General features: G+C 42.2%; 1 protein-coding gene across 2 annotated transcripts in view; it reads right to left on the reverse strand.

Annotated features, from left to right (window-relative positions):
* The window catches only part of Ddc (dopa decarboxylase), an 88092-nt gene that overhangs the window by 30756 nt on the left and 32807 nt on the right, over positions 1–24529 (reverse strand). For both annotated transcript variants that reach the window (XM_052198510.1, XM_052198511.1), the window contains exons 5-7: positions 23121–23255; positions 21770–21913; positions 393–459 (exon numbers count right to left, since the gene is read on the reverse strand). In XM_052198510.1, coding sequence (XP_052054470.1) covers positions 393–459; positions 21770–21913; positions 23121–23255 — 346 coding nt within the window. The remainder of the gene's footprint in view (positions 1–392; positions 460–21769; positions 21914–23120; positions 23256–24529) is intronic.

Genomic DNA, 24529 nt, shown 5'->3' on the forward strand with positions numbered 1-24529 from the left:
AAAGACTGGATTCAAACACAAACCATTCATGCTGTGTGTATGTCATGGGGACCTTCAAGTGGGAGTAGCTACTCCAAATGTTGAAGAGCTTAGTTTCCTTAATATGGCCACCATATCCTAAACATTATATTAGCACAAAGTGCTTGGACACTTTCTCCCTTTCATAGTATATTGGTGTTGTTAACCTTAGCCATTGTTTAGTTAGTTTGAACTCTGAGTTTGTGGAATTTAAGCCAAAGGGGTTACGTCGTTGTAAATATAAGAGGAGACATACAAATCATGATGATTAGAATTATTGATGATGAGCACCCCTCAAAGTGAAAGGCTGCATTAAACTCCCCGCTCCATGTCAAGAGTACTTTTTCAAAAAGAAAACTAAATTAGATACTTACAGATGGGACCCACTTCTAGGAGATTGTCAAAAGAACAGCAAGATGTGGTTCCCAGTGTAGCAACCACCTAGGAGGTAAAAAACAAACAACCCTTTTATCTCCAGGGTGCTGTGGTTATAACCCAGCCAGTGGCTAGGACAGGTACAATGCTAATGAATATTTACAGGGAGATGGAAACCAATGGATGTGTTTAATCTTTTGATTAAAAGTACCATAGGGGATAAAGAGAACAAACCTATGAACAGAAATCTGAACTGTGGGCTGGGGAGAGGGATCACTGGGTCAGAATGCTTTCTGTGAAATCAAAAGGACCTGCGTTCACATCCCCAGCGCCTACATAAAACCTAGGCATGGTCTCACAAGCTTGCAACCCCAGTACTGGAGGGGCAGACACTGGTGGATGCTCAGGACCTTCTGGTCAATTGGCTCAGCCAAAACAGAGAGCTCCAGGTTCGGTGAGAGACCTGGCCTACAAGAGCAATAGACGGCTGGAGAGATGACTTAGCAGTTAAGAACACTTACTACTCTTATAGAAGACCCAGGTTTGGTTCCCAGAGTTCCCATGGCTGCTCATAACTGTCAATAACTCCAGTTTCAGGGGGATCCAAAGCTACCTTCTCACCTCCATGGGTTCCAGGCACATACATGGTACACATACACAAACACAAGCAAAACACTCATACCCATCATCCATAATGTGTGTGTGTGTGTGTGTGTGTGTGTGTATGACTTTTTAAAACAATGTATGGTAGAGGACACAATATACACACCAATGTCTTTCTGTGGTCTCCACAAACATGTATGGATAGGCTATGAACATGTACATGTAGACATATATATACCTCATTCTCACACACACACACACACACACACACACACACAGCTGTGCAGCAATTTTCTCCAAGATAAAACTATCCACCTTGCAGGGATGCTCCTTAAGACATGGGAAGTTCTAAGGCGAAGTCAAACATTTCATCCTGCAGACAAGCTCTTTTAAGCTCAGGAAGTAAACAACTCAATTGTTCCAGGAAGTCCTTTAAACTGGCCAGACTCAGTAGGCTCCTCCATCTCCAAGCATATATAAACAGAAAGGACTTCTAAGAGAACTCTTGGATGAGATGAGCTGCCTGGAAGAGGCTCAGGCCGGAGGAACCACCTGAAAAGGACACTGCAGGCTGTTGCTTTGCCTGTGCTCCAGGCTGTCATTTAAGCTGGGGGAGGCTTTAGTGATACAGTTGCCTTGAGTCATTTCTGTTCCTGTAACCAACCTTTACCCATACTCTCCTAAGTAGTATACTTACTCAGTAAAACTCATTGGTTCCCTATATTGGACTTTGGTGGTGTTTTTGCTTTGATCTGTCAGGCATTCCCAATCTGGGATGGGTAGATGCTTGTTCAAATCTCCCCAGAAATAGTTACAAACATACACATACCATAAATGTACACAAATTTGAGCTCCGAGCTGTAAGAGTAGGAACTGCTTGTTTTCATGGATGGTCACCCACACTTGACTTACAAAAGGTTTTCAGGGTATGGTGCTTTGGGTAAATAAATAAATAGATAAATAAATAAATAATAAATACATTCATTCATATGAATAGTTATACCTATGCACTACTTTATCAGTTGTATCTGTTGGCACTAAGACCATAGTTCCCATAGAATAAAGAATTTAGGCTGGGCAGTGGTGGCACACACCTTTAATCCCAGCACTTGGGAGGCAGAGGCAGGCAGATTTCTGAGTTCAAGTCCAGTCCTGTCTACAGAGTGAGTTCCAGGACAGCCAGGGCTATACAGAGAAACCTTGTCTTGGAAAAAAAGAATTTAGACATTTACCCCCACTCCCAAGTTTGGTGGTGGTGGTGGTGGTCGGTGGTGGTGGTGGTGGTGGTGGTGGTGGTGGTGGTGGTGGTGGTGGTTGTATGTAAAACACAGCAAGCACATCAGAACACACACTGAGGCCACATAGGATGTGTGAAGGTATGAGTAGAAGGGTTTTCGGAGAGCCATGGCTAGGGTCAGCTAAGACACACCAAAACATTGCTCAGGAGTGGGCTTCAATGTCAGGAGTGGGTGTCAATGTTCTTACTCTGTGATTCTTCTTACACAGAATGGCATTCCTCCCAAAGACTTGCTTCAGTCTTCAAACGTTCTCTGAGAAAGTTCTGTTGGTGCTGGCGATGGTACTAACTGGTATGCTGAGAAATCATGGGGTACTGTGGGTCTTGCAATGGGAAATATGACCTAGAATCCATCCTCTCAGTGCCTTGTGGTAATGTGGTTCATGTTAGCCATTCACATGACCGTCTCTTCCTGCAGACCCACAGTGTTCTTGAAACAAGGTCTTTATGTATGTTGGTGGGAGGTTGTACTTTGTTGGACATGGAGCTGTTGCTGAACTCACCAGGTGATTAGGAAAAAAATCTTGTTTATGAAAACCAAGGGTCAGTCTGGTTTGTAGAGATCATGCTGTTAGGAGAGTGAACTTTCTTCTCAGGCTTGATGGAAACATATAATTTCATGAACCCTTGTGTCAAGTGCATGTCAAGTGTCCAGGGTGTATGACTGTTCAAGTCTCCCCAGAAGTACTGTTACACAATACTCTTTGAACAATGTTTTCACCTCTGTGTTAAGTCTCTCTCTTCAATAATGTTGACTACACTGCAGGACCCAAATTCATACATGGTTATCTCTAAGGTCTTTCTGGCTTCCTTTTACACATGACCACCTATGGTTTGCCCTGAAAGCCAAACCTAACTCCCAAGGAGATAATAGCTCTCTTTCCAGGTAACTTGGCATCTGTGGGTATCTCACCTGGCTGTCGGAGTCCTGCTGCCTACCTAGAATCTGCCTGTGTTAGTGGGAGGTGCTTGGCACTGTGTCTCATAGGCAGTGCCTTTACCAGGGATCTGAGTTTTTCTATAATCAGTTGGAGGAAATGGTGGCAAAACAAGCTCTGGCAGGGCTCTGACAAGTTCTCTGTAATACTCACCTATGTCCATAAAGGTCTTCTCTTCAAAGAACTGTCCTTAGACTCAGCAGAGGCAAACATTTAGATGTAGGTGGAGCTGGAGAGGTGGCTCAGTGGTTAAGAGGACTGGCTGTTCTTCCAGAAGAGCCAGGTTCAATCCCCAGGACCTCTGTGACAGCTTACAGCTGTCCAGAGGATCTGACATGACACCCTTATACAGACATGCCTGCAGGCAAAACCACTAACACAAATAAAAAATATTAAGTAAATTATAAGGTGGTAGTGGTACTTGTCCAAATCCTAGTGTACCGGGGAGGCAGAGGTAGGTGGAGTTTTTTTTTTTTTCCTTAAAATTTATTTATTATATCTACGTACACTGTAGCTGTCTCCAGACACCAGAAGAGGGCATCAGATCTCTTTATAGATGGTTGTGAGCCACCATGTGGTTGCTAGGATTTGAACTCAGGACCTTCAGAAGAGCAGTCAGTGCTCTTACTCGAAGAGGCATCTCTCCAGCCCTAGGTGGATCTTTGTGAGTTCATGGCCACCCTGGTGTACAGAGAGACTTCTAGGACAGCCAGAGCTACATAGAGAAAGTTTCCCCAACCCCCTCTTAATAAATAAATATAAACAAACAAATAAATAAACACAGGCTTTGTGATTATGCGGGTATGATGTCTCAGCAGATCACAAAGTCATCCACTGAAGACAGGTTGTCATCCCTATTCACAGGACCCAAGCCAAGGACCATGTCATGCCATCAGGTATACAATGGGGGCCTGTCAAGGGAAGCACACAACTGTGAGCAGGGGCTTTTCTCTCGGTGCTCACGGGAAGATACAGGCCAGGCAAAGAGGCTGCATTGGGTGATTTTAGTGGCTTAGACTGCCTGTAATGATGTGGTACCTGGCTCAGAGGTAAATATGACAGGGAGACACGAGAACCTCACAGAGGCATGCGAGTGGTGGGTTTGCCACTTAGTCTTGATTCAGAAGAGGTAAGCCCTCTTGGGACATCTTTGCCCAACGATGTCAGAATATCAGAAAAGTAGACAATGAAGACCAGGAGAGGTGACATGGGCCTGCTCTTCTAGCTCTTAGGAGGAGGCAGCTAGACCTCAGATTTGGGCTGTGTCAGCTTAGACTATGTAGGAAGAGCATCTCAGGGCAGGCAAGAAGGCTCAGCACATGAAGCTTCTTGCCACCAGCCTGATGACCTGGGTTTGTTTTCCAGGGTACAATGGGCACAATAAATAAATGTAATATATTTTCAAAAAAAGAAGACCCTGTCTCAAAAGAACAAAAACAAATTTGTGTGTGTGTGTGTGTATGTGTGTGTGTGTGTGTGTGTGTGTGTGTGTGTGTGTGAGAGAGAGAGAGAGAGAGAGAGAGAGAGAGAGAGAGAGAGAAGAATATAAAAGCCTTAGATGTGAAGCTCAGTTGTATTACCTTAGGAAATAAGGCAAGGTAACCCTGGTACCAGAGGTGCCCACCAGAGGTACCAGTGGGCTTCCAGGCTTTCCTGCAGCCTCAGATTCCCCTACATCTCAGCCTAGTTTCTTCACTTCATGCACTCAACATTTTCCACACTTGCCTCATTTGCACAAGATGAGTCACGCCATGGGCCTCAGGGCCTCAGAGATTTTTCTCTGGTATCTGTAATTTAATCCTGATATTTAACTGAATATTAAAATGCTTTGCTTTAGGTACCTGGCTTGGGTTGATTCATCATATGACTCTTAAAATGCTTGTATTATTCGGGGTAAAATTATGCAGTCTCAGTAAAAACAGTTTGGCTTGAGATATTAGTACTGCATTATTTTCTCCATTTTGTGTCTCTTAGAAATGATATATCTGCAGTGCAGCCATTGCTCCATTCCATCTCATTTTCTCCTCTAAACGCTAATTGGCCTAAGAACAACAATTTCTGCTGTTAAATTCATACATGTTAAACATTTGCTTGTTAAAATCAGCTGTTATCCATTACTGAGCGCGCAGAGTTTAGAGGAGGATTTCTGCCAAAAATGATTACTGCTTATCGCCTGAGATGAGTTTGTGGTCAAACATAAATGTTCATTCTTAAATTTGCAGGCAATTATTGATTTCTTCGTAATGAGTTTGAAACAACTGTGCATAAACAATAGCTTTCTACCTCATTCTGCAAGGAGCCTTGATGGAGACTAAAAATGAGGGCTGGTTTTAGTGCTTTGTTGGTATAGGCCTGTTTGCTGACTGTTTCTGGAAAACTCATCGCAATGACCTTAGGCTCACAATCCTTGCCTCATACTTAAGGAAGGTGCTAGAGTAGGTAATTGTCCAAGAGTACACCGGCAAGGACAGATTAACAGGGATACCAAAAGCTACACCTTTGGAAGGCAGAGTTCTGAGTGCTTACCAGAGGCCCCAGTCCTTTCTAGCTGTGGCGCAGTGCTGTGGGCAGGCAGGAGGGAAGATGGCGAACTGGGATGCACGGGCAGTGTTCTAATGGCCTGACCACATGCCGTGGAGCTACAAGTCAGCTTGTCCTAATTCTCAGAAGCCATATTAAAGCTAGCACCTGCTCTGCTCCAGGCTCTGATTACCCCAGCTCAGCATCACTCAGGGCCGCTAACCTGATTTCAGTGTGCTCTGCAGAGCCCTAATCACATTTGTGCAGCAGGAGGGGGGCAAGAGCCAGAGCAAGCCTCTATCTTGAGAGCCTGCGGCCTTCCTGCTGGTGACAGAGCCTGTGTGACCTCCTCCCCTGCTGTCCGAACCCCACCAGCCCTTTCTCCTCACATATATGCCTCGCAGGCATTGCCCTTTGCTGATGTTATTAAGTTGGCTTATTGGAGAAGCCAACTATCATGAAGAAAACAGAAAGACAGACGCTTTATTATAAAACTCAAGCTAGTGCCTGGAAGGGCAGAGTCAGCTTTCTTGGTCAAACTCTGCCAAATATGCCTCTTATTTTTGGGAGTGGGTCTCCAACTCAGGAAGCCTGAAATTCTTGAGGTATACTGAAGGCTACACACCCTTATCCCAGGAGGGCACATGTGACCATTACACATGCACACACCAAATACTTATGACCACTAAGGGACATTAGGACACTAAGACAAGGCGTAGCTACTACCCCTTCCCCATCTGAAGCAGGAGGGTGTATCCCAGTTGAGTCGCCCCAAGCTCCACATTGAAATAATAAACCATTTGTACTGTTCCCAAAAGGCTGTGCTTTTTAACACTGACAAATGCTATCAGCCCTTGTTTCCTAAGCAAAAAATGCAAGGTACCATGAGTCCCTCTGCCTGTCTAACCTCTGGTATAGAGTTGCTTAGCAACAGGCATTATTGATCCTCTTCAAAGATGATTGCATCTTCTACTTTCAACTGTTTATGTAGTTATCATGAAATAGTGCAAAGACTAGGCACATCTGTATTTTTACCACAAGAAACTATTCCAAGAGGAAATAGACCATGACTGGTCAGATATCCTCAGAGTTGGTACAGGCACACTGAGATACAAGCATTTGTTAAATGTATGAATGCATGAATGAACTGTGACCTTTCCCTTTATGCCAATGCATAGGACTGGTGATATCTGTGGTTTCTGTCTGCAAAACAGCAACAGTACCCTCTAATATACATTTTTTTTTTTTTTTTGCAATTTGGGTCTTTAAAGCAGAACTCAAAAAATGGAATAGTGTTTCTCTCTCCCCTCCTGCATAAATACAGGACTTTGTTCGAGTGAGCGGTGCAGTGTTCACTTAATGGTCCTGCGTTTCCCCTCAGCCAATTTCTTCAGTTGAGCACATGAATACAGTTGACCCTCTGTAACTGAGGTTTGATTTTAGGTCGGGTTCCAACAACCTCAAATCAAAATACTAGGAAAAATTCACTCTCCACAAGATAGAACCCACTTTTGACACTGCTTGGGTGGCCAAGAATCTGAGACCACAGACTTAGGGGAAAACTGAATACTACTGTTCTGCTATAGGAATGGAGCAATAAAACGACTCTTAATGACATTGTGCAATACTCATAGATCACTGTCTTGCTCAGCCATCATTAGAGAAGCCTCCTCCTGTAGTAGATGGGAACTAATGCACAGACCCATAATGGGACAGTGTGAGGAGAATAAGAGACTGCTCAGTCCTAAAAGGGAGGTATTCATCAAATTCCTGCCCTCCGGGCTCAGGGAACTATATGGCAGAGGAGGCAAAAAGATTGTAGGAGCCAGGGGGGTTGAACGATACTAAAGGAACAGTGTCTTCCAGACAAAACAGGACTGATACACACATGAACTGACGGAGACCATGGCAGCACACACAGGGCCTGCACAGATCCAAACCAGACAAAATGCCAGAACTGAGACAGAGAAGCAGCTCCCATTTCTGGCCAAAGATCTCTCTCCACTTAAAAACTGCTTGCAAAGGAAAAATTAGTTTCTCCAAAGGAGTCTCACTGAGTATACTAAACACACTTCAGGGCAGTCCTCATGCCTAACAGCAGTTGGTAAATTAAAAATGAACTGAAAGGTATTTTTGGAGATATTTTTTTGTCTCCTATTGCTTTGTTTGGACATTTTTAAAAAAGCCTTCCTGGTCTTTTGCTTGTATTTTATGGCTTTCGATTTTGTGTTTTTAAGGTAGGTGTGTGTGTGTGTTGTACAGTGTGTGTGTGTGTGGAATGTTGTGAGCATGTGTGGTCTGTATGTGAGTGTGTGTGTATGTGTATGCATTTTTTTGTGATCTTTCTTTGTTTCTCTTTTCTTTCTTTCATTGTTCATTCTTTCTTTTTAGTTTTTGGTTTGGTTTGGGTTGGGTTTTGTTTGAATTTTTTGTCTAATATTGCTTTGTTTGGACTTTTTTTTAAAATTTTACTGGTCTTTTGCTTGTATATTATGGCTTTTGATTTTGTGTTTTTAAGGTAGGTGAGTGTGGCATGTGTGTATGTGTGTGCTCTGAGTCTGTGTGTGTGTTCTGTGTTTGTGTTTGTATGTGTGTGTATGTGTGTTCTGAGTCTGTGTGTGTGCATGTGTGTATGCATTTCTTGCAGTCTTCCTTCCTTCCTTTCTCTCTCTCTCTCTTTCTTACTTTCTTTCTTATCTGTTAGTTTGTTCATTTCATTTTATTCTTGTCTTTTTTTATTTGCCTGTTTTTTTTTTTCTTAAGGAACAGAAAAAAGAATGTGTGGAATTAGCCGGGTGGAGAGGTGGGGAGGATTTGGGAGGAGATGAGAGATTCGAAGCTGTGACTTGAATATATCATACAAAAATAACTCTATGCTCAATTAAAAGTGAAAACTTTTAAATATTAGGGGGAAATTCCAGAAGGTTCCAATGAAGCCACTTTAATCTGCTGGGCATAGAGCACCATGTGCTGGATCCTTTAATAAAATGATGTGTAGACATTGTTTAGACATTAGAAATACTTAAAATATGTAGGAAGGTACCAAGGTTGTATGCAAATACCATGGGCTTCCATCTAAGGCTTTTGAGCATTCACAGGCATCCTGGAAACAATATCCTGTGGATAGTGAGAAACAACTGTACTCACAAACCTCTCATTTCTGCACATTTTCCACAAGCCCAATGTATATATTGAATGTAAACATTTCATTACAAAAAAGATTAAACTGAACACAGTAATGCAGGAAACTTGAGAGGGTGCTGGTTAGTTTTTTGTCAACTTGACACAAGCGAGAGTCCTATGGGAATAGAGAACCTCAACTGAGAAAATGCCTCCATCAAATTGGCCCGTAAGCAAGTCTGTGGGGGCATTTTCTTGATTAATGTGTGATGTGAGAGGGCTAAACTCGCTGTGGGAAATACTACCTCTGGGCAGATGGTCTGGATTGTTTAAGAAAATTGAGCAAACCATGAGAAGGAGCCAGGAAGGAGGCCTGCTCCCTGGCCTCTGCTGCACACCCTGCCTCCAAGTTTCTGACTCGAGCTCCTTCCCTGACTTCCTTTCACAGGCACAGAGCCATTTTTTCTTGAAGACTTTTTTTTTTTAACTTTTAACTACACATAGATATGTGGATATGTGCATGTCAGAGACCAGAGGGAGTGTCAGATTTCCTGTGCTCTGCCTGAGGTGGGATCTGGGAATTGAACCAGTTCCTCAGGAAGAGCAGCCAGTGATCTTAACCACTGAGCCATCTTTCCAGCCCTGCCCTTGACTTCCTCCGTGACAAGCTGCGACTGAGTTGAATAAGTTAAATAAACCCTTTCCTCCCCAAGTTGTGTTTGGTCATTGTGTATCACAGCAACAGAAGGCAAACTAGGAAAAGGGGTGTCACACACCATATAGAAAGAAATTAGAAAGCATCAGAAGCAGGACTTCTCATATCCGTCAGCCTTAGAAAGAGTAGAAGGGGGTGAGGCAATTAGCAAAACGTCTGCCATGCAAGCACAGCCATTGGAGTTTGATCCCCAGCTTCTGTGTGAAACAGGGTGGGGCAATACGTGCCTATAATCTCAATATGTGCCGGGGAAGGAGGTAGATCCCTGGAGCTCACTGAAGAGCCAACCCAGCTCCAAGTTCAGGGACACATCTTGTCTCAAAAATTAATAGCTGGGCGATGGTGGCGGTGGCGGCACACATCTTTAATCCCAGCGCTTGAGTCACAGAAGCAGGAGGATCTCTGTGAGTTCTAAAACAGCCCGGGCTACAAAGCAAGTTCCAGGACAGCCAAGAAGACACAGAGAAACTCTTGTCTTGAAAAACCAAAAGTAAATAAATACAAATAAATAAATATAAATAACAATTAAGATGCAGAACAATTGAGCAATTGAAGAAAAAATGTAACATTGACAGCTATTATCCACATGTTCATACACAAGGACATGTGCACATATTACTGCATGTTAAATCACACATATACACATGCACATATACTATACCACACCCAGATTAAAAAATATTAGAAACTCTAGTGTATGTTACAACATGGAAGAATACTGAAGCTCTTATGCTAAGTAAAAATATCTTTCAAGAAAAGAGTTACCTGGAGGAACTTGAAACAATGAAATTGATTCAGGCACATAAGATACAAGACTGATTTCCAGCAACTTGAGAGAAAGAAAGTTACTATCTAACGACACAATATTTCAGTCTTGTGAGAGGAAAGGAGTTTTGTGCATTGGCAAGTGTAACAATTTCACAGAAATTAATCATTCGAACAATCATTAATTTAGTAAGTTATATTTACACACACACAGAGTTGCATGGGAAAATTATAATATTAGCTTTTAGAGTAAAATAGTAGCAATGGCTATTCGGAAAGTTTACAGTGGGTAATACACACCCAGACGGCACCTGGCTTACAGTGGTGCCACTTCAGACTTTTCAAGCTTATGATGCTGGGGCAGTGATACACAGCAGAAAGTTCAGATCTAGTGTACTAAACAGTCCTGAACTACACATTTGGAAGTGGTTAATGTATTTCACACACTGTTTACTTAAAATAATTCAGAGGGTAAGGGGTAGGGGACAGCACAGCAGCAACAAATAGCTTTTCATAATGTTGAGAGGACAGTTCTCCAAGAAAACAGCAGGCCTTATTGATATGCATCCCTCATCAAAATGCACAAACTAAAAATTGATTAACCTGTAGAAAGAAGGAACCCTCACAGTTATAGACTCTTAGTACTCTTATACCAGGAATGGATAGATCCAAGAAATGTAAATATGATAAAGACATCCTTGAATATTTGGGTTAAAGCTTTTATCATAACCAATTGTCTCTGAAATTACTGTAGTGGCATCTTGTAATTGTGTCTATGATATACATAATCTAATTGGCTCACTAATTAAGATTAAGAGTCGTGCTTCTACTGGGTAATTGAGGTAAGAGCTGGCAGACCGTGGAATGTGTGAACTAGTGAGATGAACTCACAGGACCCTGCCAGAGATATGGCCAGGCCGGCAGGACTACCGGGGATCTGGGGTTGGGACATGGTATTGCACCATGGCTGGGCAGGAGAGTTGGCGAGTCAGTCTTCTTTAACACTTCTCGCAACACGAAGTACCATTAATTTATTGGATTTAATAAAATTTGTAAGATACTTCACATAATAATCATAAAATGTGCCGGGTGGTGGTGGCGCATGCCTTTAATCCCAGCACTTGGGAGGCAGAGGCATGCGGATTTCTAAGTTCGAGGCCAGCCTGGTCTACAAAGTGAGTTCCAGGACAGCCAGGGCTAACAGAGAAACCCTGTCTCAAAAAAAAAAAAAAAAAAAACCAAATAATAATAATAATAATATGTAACTTCTTCACATGTTTATATGGAACATTCCCTAACAAAAGGCATAAAACTGGGCCATAAAACTCAATAAATTTGAAAGAATAGATATCATATAAGTTCTTAAATTACAGTGGAATTTAACTAGAAATCAGTTTCTAAAAGATAGCTAGATTATACCCCAAACTCTGAATAAACATAAAACACATTTCTAAATGTCAAAGAAAAATTCCCAAGAAATACTAAAAAGTACTTCAGCTCATAGAAAATGACACTACACTTAAGATAATTTACCAGTATAGTGAAAATGCTTTAGAGAGATTTATAGCATTGAATACATAATCTATAACCTGAGGGATCACCTTAGAAAACTAGTAAAAGAAGAAAATTAAGTGCAAAGTGAACATAAGAAAAGAAAAAGAAATATCAATAAATTAATGAAATGGAGAATAGTAAAAAGTTGATTCTTTGAAATGATCAAATATAAATATGATAGACTCTATCCAGATTAGCTAAGACAAAAAGTGAAGACAAAAATTATTAACATTAAAACTGGAACCATTGCTGCATTGAAAAGATAATAGAAAATATTATGGACTCTGATCTCATAGACATTAAAGGGATAATAAGAAATTCCATGGGCGCCGGGCGGTGGTGGCACACGCCTGTAATCTCAGCACTCTGGGAGGCAGAGGCAGGCAGATTTCTGAGTTCGAGGCCAGCCTGGTCTACAGAGAGAGTTCCAGGACAGCCAGGGCTACACAGAGAAACCCTGTCTTGAAAAAAACCAAAAATAAATAAATAAATAAATAAATAAATAAATAAATAAATAAATGAATAAAAAAGAAATTCCGTGGGCTCAGTGTCCACAAATTTAAAGAAGCAAATGAAATGCATAGATTTCTTGAGAGATTCAATGTAAATCTTACATAAAGATAAATACATAATCTCAGTAGAGATGCATCTATTGAAATTGTGTGAGTAGTCAGTAGCTTTCAAAATTAGAAAGTACCATTCTCAACTGGACTCCTCAGTTGTTCCACTGGACATTTCAGAAAGAAGCATGAAGTGCCATAGCTCATCTATGACATTAATATCACCACAATACCTAACCAAGACAGGACCTTCTGGAAAGGCTACGATAGCCAAGTATCATAAACATAGATGTAAGAATCTGTCATAAAATATTTGCAAAATTAATCCAACAGTATGAAAAGAATTATATACTACAACCTAGTGTGCTTTACTTCCGACAGCTGGAAGAATGTTCAAAAACAAATATCATCTGGCTAAAGAAAATGTATCAAGATATATGATCTGAAGCAAAGTTACCTCTAGGCAAACTAGGATTACGCCATTTCAACTTGATGTTAGCCATGAGTCTCGTGGTAGACTCATGAATCTGAAATAACCAAGAGAGTGTGGTCTTAGAAACAGCAAGAAAGAGCTAGGGAGATGGCTCAGTAGTTCTGACTGCTCTTCCAGAGGTCCCGAGTTCAATTCCCAGCAACCACATGGTGGCTCCCAACCATCTGTAAAAGGATCTGACACTTCCTTCTGGTGTGTCTGAAGACAGGGACAGTGTATTTATATACATAAAACAAATAAATATTTAAAAAGAAAGAAACAAGAAAAATAAAAAGCCACACCAGTGGGCCAGAAATAGGTCTACACATGTCAGCCAAGCAGTGGTTGAAGGAGGAGAAATGGTTGTTTAATGGAGGAAGTATAGTCTTTCAACAGACCACTCTGGAACAATGGCCCATCACAAGGCTCACATATGCACACCCTCAAAGGACTCTAAACATATTTTACTCCTTTCACAAGACTCAGCTGAAAATAGATTATAGATTTAAGTATAGAGTAGGAAACTACAAAGCGCCTAAAATGTAACACTGAGGAAAATCTATCTGGTCATGGTGTTGAATCAGTTGGCTGGAGTCCTTTTGTTCTGTTTATACAGAAATAATGTGTAGCCAAGGAGACAACCTTCAAGTTCTGGGCCCTTTTGTTCCCCTTGGTGTTTTGCAGCAGTGAGTGATGGCCTTAAGCAGGTGGGAGCAGCAGCAGGTGGTACCTTCTAGTGTTACAATCTTCATGCATGCCTTGAATATTGGGACTTTAAGCCCCATACATGCTACAGCTCTTGTGTAAGCCTAGAAAGCTGGGATTTTTCAGCCCTTGCTTGTAATTAGGGTTGATGTTTGTGGGCAGCAGGAATATAAGGGTTTCTCAGCTCCTAACAGCCGACCGTGTCACAAATCTTGTGTAGGCCAAGGAAGTTGGAATTCCTGAACCCCACACTCTGGCCAGTGTTACATGCTAGCCCCGGGGCCTCTGAGACCCTTGGTCCTAACAATCTGACAGCTCTCTGGAATTCCTCTGGCAAACGGGGCCTGCAGTTTTTCTTTTCTGACACTTTATGCCTTTTCTTCTTCTTCCGTCACAGCTGCCCACCACATCACAAAGAGTCCTTAAAGACCGTTTCATTAACACTGATAGCATTGTTTTGTTTTGCTTTGTTTTGTTTTGTTTTGTTTTCATAGTATTTAGCACTCCTCCAAGGAGGGGAAGGTCCATTGCGTTGTACTGGCTAATAAACTTTTATGTGTAACACCAAAGCCTGATCTGTGGAAGGAACGGATAAATTGCACCTCACTAAAATAGCCTCTCTTCTTCAGCCCTTCGTGTCCCACCCTAGCAGCTCTCAGACTGGTCATCCGATTCTTCTTCAGCTGTCAAGCAGCTGCCTTGCCCCCCTCTCCGCCCCGCCCGCCAACTTGCTCAGCTGTCCCTGACACTGCCACTTGGCTCCCTTTGCCATCCTGTTGCTTAGTCCCACTACTGAAAGGAAAGACCACTGGAGAGAGCCCTTTTATTAGGCCTAATGTTGCCACACTAGGGAAAGCGATGCAGAAACAATGTATCGGAGGCTGACAGACTTCATGAGTCTGGAAAGCCGGAGAGAACAACCTGAGAAGAGGCATTAAGGCAGAAACTGCCATTTGTTTGGAACCAAGACAGCCTCGCCTCTTAGCACCAGTCATACCACAGAGACCCGGTTTTGGATCAGTCACAGCCTTGTCTCTTTACCACTAGTCAGAGCAGTTTCTTTACTAGGCCAGTGTGGTGGTTTCCTTTTGGCTTATGTGGAAATGGTAGCAGGGTTATGGAGATAGAGTTTATGGGAGCTTGCGATATCGAACCGTTTCAAACAGCCCTGGCTGAAGCTATCCTTTTCAGTAGTTGGGGCAATCAACTATGGCGGTCTGGTTTAGTTTTAGCCGGATGTCTGTGAGCTGTTCTCAATGGTTGGTGCCGCCATAAGGTAGCTGACTGTTTGACTTGACAGTTCTGTTGCAGCTAAGGCAGCAAGAGAGAGTCTAATTCTGCTAATTAGGTTGTCAAATTGGGCCAGTCTTCTGCATGTTTAGTTATGAGAAAAGGGACATCACAAACAGTGCTTTAAAGACTGTTTCATTAACACTGATAGCATTGTGTTTTGTTTTGTTTTAATAGTATTTAGCACTAATCTAAGGAGGGGAAGGTCCTTTGCATTGTACTAGCTAATAAACTTTTATGTGTAACATCAAAGGTCTGATCTGTGGAAGGGACAGATAAGTGGCACCTCACTAAAATTAGGTATCTGTCTCACCAAAGACAAAGGACCCAAATTCGGAGACTAGAAAAACAAGTTACAGACTGTGAGAAGACACTTGGAAAACACACAAGTCAGTATGGAAACTTTCCGTTCTATTTTTTAACCTGTGAACCTGCACTGTGACTCGAATGTGGAATGTCCCTCACAGGCTTATGTATTTCAACACTTGCACAGATGGCGGTGTGGCTTTAGAAGGTTGAAGGCTATTTGGGACATGGGGCCTAGTTAGGGGAAGTGGGTCATCGTGGGGCAGGCCTTATGGGTTCTTGGCCCGCTCCCTTCTAGCCTGAGCTCTCTGGTTTTTGACTGCTAATGTGATTTAACAGCTGCCTCACATTCCAACTGCCCTCCAAACAGCCCCTGCTGCCACTTGATAGCCTGTGTTCCTTAAACCAGGAGCCAGAATAATTCCTTCCTCCTTGAATTATTTCTGTTAGGTATTCTGTCACGGCAGCAACCCAAAACTGCTCTAACAAAATCAGTGTGTTAAAAAAAAATCAACCCAGGGTTGACATTGATGACTGCCGGGGAGGGAGAGTCAGCTTTCCTTAAGGGTGCGGCCCCTGGTATGTCAACTGTGCTTCACTGGACGGTCTCACCCCCATGAGGATCTGGGCAATGTAAAACAGACTCAGTGGGTTATTTAAAAAGGAAAAAAAAAAAAAACCAAAACAGGCACAGGTTTGTGAGTGGGTTGGGAGGTGTGGGTAATTTATAAAAATAATTAGGGGGAGGAATTGAGGGTGAATATTACCAAAATGCATTGTACAAAATTCTCAGTGAACTCATAAAAGCAATACAGTTAAGAAGAAAAAAGTTAAAAATCAACACAGGAGCTGGAAAGATGGTCTGAGTCTAAAAGCACATACTGTTTCTGCAGAGGATCCAGTTTCAGTTTCCAGCAACCATTACGGAGCAGCTCACAACCACATGTAACTAACCGTAGCTCTAAAGGAATCCAGCCCCTTCTTCTGGACTTTGAGGGCACCTGTACACACACACACACACACACACACACACACACACACCCTTAAAAATGACTTCACATTTTATTAAAAATGTATGGATGGCCAATATTCACATGAAAAGATATTTAACATTGTTAGTCACCTGAGAAATGATTATTATGTCCCTAGGAGATGTTATTACACCTCTATCCATCGAACTACAATGAAGAATAATGGCAACACCAAATGCTTGTGAAAAAGTCAAAGACCCTGAATTCTTCAAGCTGAAGAGTGGAACAATGAGATAGTTTTTGTTTTTTTGTTTTTTTTTTTTAACAAAAAGTACCCCAAAGAAATAGAATTATTTCTCTATCCAAATATCTGTGCATTACTGCTCACAAATGCTTTATGTACATGGGTGGAAAACAGGAGCAACTGAAGTATTTCTCATTAGGTGATAGATGAACAAGTCGTGAGCTACACAGTTTGGTACCAAATCTGTGGTAGAGCAGCCAAAAGGACCTATATGGATGGCAAAGGCACAAAAGTGAGCGAAAAGATGCTGTTCTCAGCTTTTCTCGGACTATGTGACCCATTTGCATAACATCCCCATAGCAGAAACTTGGAACCCCAAACAGATTATGAGGGTAACGGCAAGAAGGCGAGAGCAAAGGAAGGACTGGCAGAAAAGTCAATCCTTTCAGAAACAAAACATTTCAGCATTTTAACTCAGAGAGTAGTTAGAGGATTCTATAGTTACAAAGATAGAACTATATAAGCACAGGAAGCCATTGCCAATTTCCTGGTTCTAACATTATATACTGCAGTTATATTCACACTTGGGTATGAAAGTGTATAAGGTGCAGGATGCCTTCGTTTTAATTTTGTAATCTTAAGAATATTTTTCTTTTATTATTTTAAATAATGTGCTTGTATCTGTGTGTGGATATGTGCACATGAGTGCAGGTGCCCAAAAGTAAAGAGGAAAAGCAAATACTGTGGAAGACGGGACGAGGAAAGTCATTTTCCTCATTATCGCAATGCAAACAACAATAACACTGACACCTGACATCTCACCAGAAATCACCGAAGAAAGGCGATGGGCAGGTATATGCTTCCTCCCCTGGATTTATGCTCAGCTGTGATATTTAGTTTGATCCTTAACTTGATAGGACCTAGAATCACCCTCGAGACAGGCTTCTGGGAATGCCGGTGGGGGTTTATCTTGATTGTGCTAACTGATGTGGGAAGACTCACTGTAACTGCAGGCAGGATCATACCCCTCACAGGACATCTGGGCTGCCAGATGTGGAGAAACCAATCTGAAGCTGAGTATGCATTCATGCATTGCTCTTGACGCAGCACACTTGAACAGTGAGCTCAAAATACAAAACAAGTGGAGCCTTGAGAGATGGCTATGTCTTTAAGAGCACTGGCTAGTCTTCTAGAGGACTGGTGTTTGATTCCTAGCACCCACATGAAGACTCACAACCACTGGAACAGACGATCTTGGTCTCCAGGGTCACTACAAACAAATGGTACTCAGAGTATATCCAGCAAAATGCAAAATAAAATGAAAATCTTTAAAAACCAAACAAAACCAAAAGCACCCTTCTGTTTTTAGGTCAGGAAAATGTCTTTCAAAAGTAAATGGAAAATAAAGATGTTGTCATAGAAACAAAACTAGCAGACCACCCTGTCGATTCACTAAGATAAATTCTAAATATTTTTCACATAGAAGAAAATAAGAAATGTAAAATAAGTGAATGTTAATGACACAGACATTATAGAGTTGTCTAGACTTTTGTTGCCTTGTAACATGGCAATGTCTAACAAAGTTTAAGTGCATGTAGATTTGAATGAAATAATCACACAAAAAGGGGTTGGGGACCTGCAATAAAAAAATAACAAGATAGCCGGGCAGTGGTGGCACTCGCCTGTAATCCCAGCACTCTGGGAGGCAGAGGCAGGAGGATTTCTAAGTTCGAGGCCAGCCTGGTCTACAGAGTAAGTTCCAGGACAGCCAGGGCTATACAGAGAAACCCTGTCTCGAAAAAACCAAATCCAAAAAACCAAAAGCAACAACAACAACAACAAAACCAAGATAAAGTGAAGAGAGTGGAAAAATATAAAAGACTTAAAAAAAATCAAGTATAAGAAAAAAAATATAAGGGCTGGAGAGATGGCTCAGCAGTTAAGAGCACTGACTGCTCTTCCGAAGGTCCTGAGTTCAATTCCCAGCAACCACATGGTGGCTCACAACCATCCGTAATGAGATCTGAGGTCTCTTCTGGCACATCTGAAGACTGCTACAGTGTACTTAGATATAATAATAAATAAATCTTAAAAAAAAAAGAAAGAAAGAAAAAGAAAAACAATAAGAAGTGAGCCAAACAGAAAATAAACAACAAAATGGTAGATAACATTTAAAACCATCAGCAATTAGCTTGGGTATAAATGAAGAACATGGGTAACAATTGTTACAGTACGGTTTTTTTGTTTGTTTGTTTGTTTGTTTGTTTGAGATAGGGTTTCTCTGTGTAGCCCAGGCTGGCCTCAAACTCAGAAATCCACCTGTCTCTGCCTCCTGAATGCTGGGAATAAAGGCGTGCGCTACCACTGCCCAACCATACAGTGGGTTTAAAAACAAATTTTAAGATAAAATTTTAAGAAGAGCAACAATCATGAGGTGCTTACCTAGGACATTCCTAGGTAAACAGGGCTAGAGAAAAAGAGCATTTCCTATCAGCGGGCCACCCTTCAGCAAGAACTGAAACTTCTAGAGATTCCAGCACCATTTATTGAAGATGGGGTTTTTTTTTCTCCAAGGTGGGTTTTGTCTTTATCATCTTTGCCAAAATCAGATGGCTATGGGTAATGTTTTAACTAGAAATTTGATTCTTTCTTATATCTTCCAAAAAGATCAATTTTAAATGCACCAAAGACCTCAATGCTGTACCCAAAGTATCTAGAGGAGACAATGAGAGGCACAGTCCAGGACATAGACCTCTCTACAGGACTCCAGGTGTACAGGAAACACAGCCAACAGTCGACAAGCCGGCAAGCATGAAATGAAAGAGATTCCGTGCTCCACTGAAACCTGAGTGAAGGTGCAGCAGAGAGGCTATGAGAGCATCTTTGCTGGCCATGCATCTGATAGAGGACCGGTGTCTAGAGTATACAAGGGACTAAAAAAGTCTTAAACACTGAACAGAGTTCTCAAATGAAGATATACAAATGTCCAAGAAATATCCTTAGTCACCTGGGAAATGCAAATTAAAACTGCGTTGGTATTTTTCCTTACCCCAGTCACAATGGCCAAGAGATCAAGAAAACAAATGACAATAGGTGCTTTTGAGGGCGTGAGAAAATAGGAACACTCACTGTCGATTGGAGTACAAACTGGAGCGGCCACCGAGGAAATCAGACTGGAGCTTCCTCTAACATCGAGGAGAATTACCATGTGACCTAGCTACATCATTCTAGGACTTTTACCCAAAGGAGTCTAGCTATTATAGCCTACATAGCTACAGAGTCCGAATCTTATATAGTCTTGTATATAATATAAAGAGAATATATATATTCATATATATACATACAAACACACGCGCATGCACACACACACACACACACACACACACACACCTGCTCATCCAGATTCATGGCTGCTCTATTCGGAATACTGAGGAAATAGAATATGCCATCTATCGACTATCAAATGGATAATGAAGATGTGGTTTATACACACAATAGAATTTCATTCCACTTTAATGAAGAACAAAATTCGCAATCAAGTGGATGGAGTCAGATAACTCAGACCCAGAAAGACTAACACCAGATTTTATCTCCCATATGTGGACCCTAGCCACCTTCTTTAGGTTTGTGTGTTTACCTTGAAGTACTTACAGAAACCAGGGTGGTAGAAAAGGACCATTATTGGAGAGAGGGGGGAAGAAGGATCTTAAGGATGAGAGGATAGTAGAATAGATGTGCTGAAGGTGGGTAGAATGGAGCAGGAAAGATTCCATGGGAGGAGAGATGGGGGTGTGGTGTAAAGCAGGAGCTGAGGGAGGAATAACTTGACACTGAGGCGTGTTTAAAAAAGCCTCCTGGAAAGTTGTTATCCCATAAGTTTACTACAACCAATAATAATAATAATAACAATAATAATAATAATAACAATAATAATAATAAATTATGATAATAATGATGATGATGATGATGATGATAGAAAGGTTTAAATGCAGGGTACCCTATACAAGGTGTTAAAGCTACTCCTATGAGCCCTGGGTTCCATCCCCAACACTAAAAAATAAAAGGGATAAAAGAGATTCTTCTAAACATCTTTTTCAAAAGCAGATGCACACTAGAATCTTGCTATTTAATGTGCCTGGTTCTATCCGTGGACATGCTTCCAAAATTCTACAGGAAAGGGGCCCAGAGTCAGCATACCTAAAGCTCCCCTGGGTAATACTGTGTAGCCAGACAGAGTATCCACAGAGCCACAGTCATGACACTCTAATTGCTTCAAACATGACATATTGGTCCCAGGCAGAACATACTGCTGTGGCTATGTCAGGAACATGACAATTCCCAGACTCCAGGTGCATCCCCCCCCCACACACTGGAATGCGTATCTCGGCACAAAGGAGCCTGACGCCATTTGGCTGGTTAGATATTTTTACCTTGGAGGGAAAAGTTACTGCTTGCTCATAAGCCTCACACAAATGAACCAACCTTCTTAGCATCTGCAACAAACCCGGTCAGGAAAGACTGTAGTTATTCTTTTTAAAAATATAATTTTATTCCTTGGCATTTTCATACACGTTATAACCATTCTGGTTACTCTCACAGCGGATTCCCTCATGCTCCTTCTGACCCTTGACATTGCACCTTCCTCTTTAGAAATCTTTCTTATACTCATTTTGCTTTGTCTTGCGACCCACTGATTTTTGACCAGTCTGTCTGTGTGACTATAAGCTTTGAGGCATCCTTGTGCTTACCTGTGGGTATACATGTATCTTAGTTACTTTTCTGTTAGTGTGATAGAACACCATGACCAAGACAAAGAAGGAAGAGTATCTCTGAGCTCACTGTTGCAGAAGTTAGTGTCCTAAATGGCAGGGGCAGCACGACAGCAGGCAACAGGCATTGCAGGAGGGACAGGAAGGTAAGAATTCACATCTTGAGCACCAAGTGTGACAAAAAAGAGTGAATTGAAAATGGTGCAAGATTTTTTTCTTTTCCTCAAAGCTCACTCCTACTGAAAGGCTGTACCACCTAAAGCTCCCCAAACAGTACCAACACCTAGGGACCAAGTGGTCAAATGCCCTACTAGCATTGTGGGGGACATTTCTCATTCAAGTCACTACAAAAAGTGAAGACAATGACTACTCTTCCCAGAACACACACATATACACACACATGCAAGCATACACACACACGTACACATACACACATACACACATGTACACATACACACAGACACACACAGACACACACAAACACATAAACATGCAGAGAGGACCCAGAGGAGCCCACAGTACTGTCTCCACTGAGCACTGAACTTACAAAGAATGGGACCAGGCCAGCTTCCTTGTCCTGCACCAGGGCCTCCTGAAGGGCAGAAGCTCTCATGGAAAAGTTGCCATCCGAAGGGATTGCTTTTAGTTTTATTCCACCAATTAATCCGGCTTTTTCCACAGAGGAGTGTGCCTGCAACAAGAGAGAGCAGTACGTCATGGATGGCACCTGAGTCACGGGTTCTACAGAGCACTTGATCTGGGCTCTTGATGCCCCATGAAGGTGGCAGAGTTGATATCTTCCCTTCCTCCTTTCTGAAAGCACCCCCTTTCCTGGACTTGTTTCCATCCCAGAATAGGAATCTTGCTTTCCAGTCTAACGAATCAAATGCTGCCGGAGTGAGTGCTGGCCCTACATTGATTAAACCTGTGTGATTTGGAATACATGTAGATTTAAGTATATAGCAATTTGCAAACCAAAGAAGACCTTCAGGGCTGTGTGATAAAAATGTACACTCCTTTAACCCCAGTACTTGGGAGGCAGAGGCAGGCAGATCTCTGAGTTTGAGGCCATTCTGGTCTGTGGAGTTCCAGGACAGCTGGGACTACATAGAGAAAACCTGTTTCAACCCCCGAACCCACTTCCCCTCAAAAAACACTAACAAGATAAACTAAAGAAAAAGAAACAATAGAAACAGTTGATCGAGCCAGGCATGGTGGCGCACGCCGGTAATCCCAGCACTTGGGAGGCAGAGGCAGCAGATTTCTGAGTTCGAGGCCAGCCTGGTCTACAGAGTGAGTTCCAGGACAGCCAGGGCTACACAGAGAGACCCTGTCTTGAAAAAACAAAACAAAACAAAACAAAAAAAAACAAAAAACAAACAAAAAAAGAGTTGATTGATGGTAAAGTCAAGTAAATGCCATAAGTGAGCTAAAACTACTGAATTTTTATTTACTTCTAACTGTAGGGTTTGATGAGTATTAAAAGGAACTCTCAAGCCACAAGCTGGTCTGCACTCACAGCAGGCATGATGGTTTTTATCCCTTTTGGAAAAAAAAATAGACTTTGAGAACGTACATGATTTACAAAGCTAGGATTTGGCATCAGGCTGGAGTCTCACTTCCAGTTTTTCCACAGTGGAGCTTTAAAGGCAGGCCACAGGGGCACTGAGCAGTTCTGCACTACAGAAATGGTATCCAGCCAGTTGAGGAGGCTCTCGGTATGTGTATTTTATTTCTGACTAGATCTATCAAGCTCCCACGATAGAGAAAGGAGTTTTTCCACCCTGTGATCCCCGAGGAACAGCTCTTGGATTGGACGTGATGCTATCTGTTCCTTGGATTCAGCTCTGCAATGGAGGGTGGGGGTCCGGGGTGGGGGTGTTGGGTGTCAGGCTTACCTGATCAGATGTGTAAGCGACCAGCTTTTCCATGATAGCAGCTTGTGTCAACTCCGGGGAGACTGCCTGCAGCTGGCGGATGATTTTAGTCCGAGCAGCCAGTAGGGCCACCAAGGTGGCTTCACTGGCACTTCCCTGAGTCCAAGAGAAAAAGGCCAAAGGAAATTTGAAATGTTGCAAAGAAATCCCAGTCTAAACTTTTGGAAGACATATTATTTATGTCCATAGTTTCCTTTAAAAGTTGAGCCAGAAATTGCAAAATTCACTCATTTTTGCATCTCACATCTGCAGGGGCTGGTTTAGCTCTTGTAATTAGTTTGACATTGTTTTATCCATATTATGTCCCAGAGAGCTGACACTCTGATCCTGTAGCATATACAAGACTCTGCAGGTGTTCTCTCATGGGTTCCTTAGGCCTGGTCTGGGACATACTGTCTCCACTTCCATCAGAGGAAGAGATCGATCCAGGGCAACCTGCCCAATCCCTGCTCTGTGTTCCTATGCATGTGGACAGAACAATTTGTATTTGCTTATAACATAGGAATGCGTTTTCCTTGATACGGGGAGGTTGATTTAGAAGGTTTCTCCCAGTTCTTAATGTAACAGGCTGAACTATACTCCCTCCCTCCCTCCTTCTCTCCCTCCCTCCCTCCCTGTAATCCCCACGTACTGAATCCCTAGACCCCAGAATCTCGGAATGTCCTACACTTATAGAAATAGCACCTCTTAAACCAAGCATGGTTTTACACTACACACACGCAGTCTTAGCGCTAAGGAGGCTGAGGCTTGAGGATAACTATGAGTTCAAGACCAACTTGGGTTATATAATGTCTACTAAACCAGCTAGGGCTACAGTTTGAGAAGGTCTCAAAATACCCATAAGAAAAGAAGGGAAAGAAACAAGAATATTAGGAAGCAGTAAAGAGGGAGGGAGAGACAGAGGGGACCTTTAAGTAATAGTTAAATCTTTGAGGTAGACCCGAAATCAATCCGAATGGTGTCCTGAGAATAAGAAATCAGGCAGCAGACATGACCTACACGGAGGTGAAGCCTTGAGGAGGCAGACGTGAGAAGGCAGTAAAGAGCAATTCAGGAAAAGCAATCCTGCTGACACCGCGCTCCTAGCTTTCAACCTTCATGCGGGGCTCGGGAGCAAGGAATGTGCTGTTTCGGCCATCTTTGCTCTGTGCCTTCTTAAGGCAAGCCTGGTGAACCAGCACAAGAGATCCCAAGTGTGTGCTTCAGCCAAAGCTGGAAAGTATTGAGTGCAGCCCATCTTTTGAACTTGAGATCGAGAGAAATGGGTTCAGTGCCCACTGTATTACTTAGCCCATGTAATTTGTAAAATAATCCTATTTTTTTTTTTAGTGTCTTTCATCTTCAGATGGGCCTCTGTAACATCCCACCAG

This window comes from Apodemus sylvaticus, chromosome 11 (genome assembly GCF_947179515.1).
Source record: "Apodemus sylvaticus chromosome 11, mApoSyl1.1, whole genome shotgun sequence".
Lineage (NCBI taxonomy): Eukaryota > Metazoa > Chordata > Mammalia > Rodentia > Muridae > Apodemus > Apodemus sylvaticus.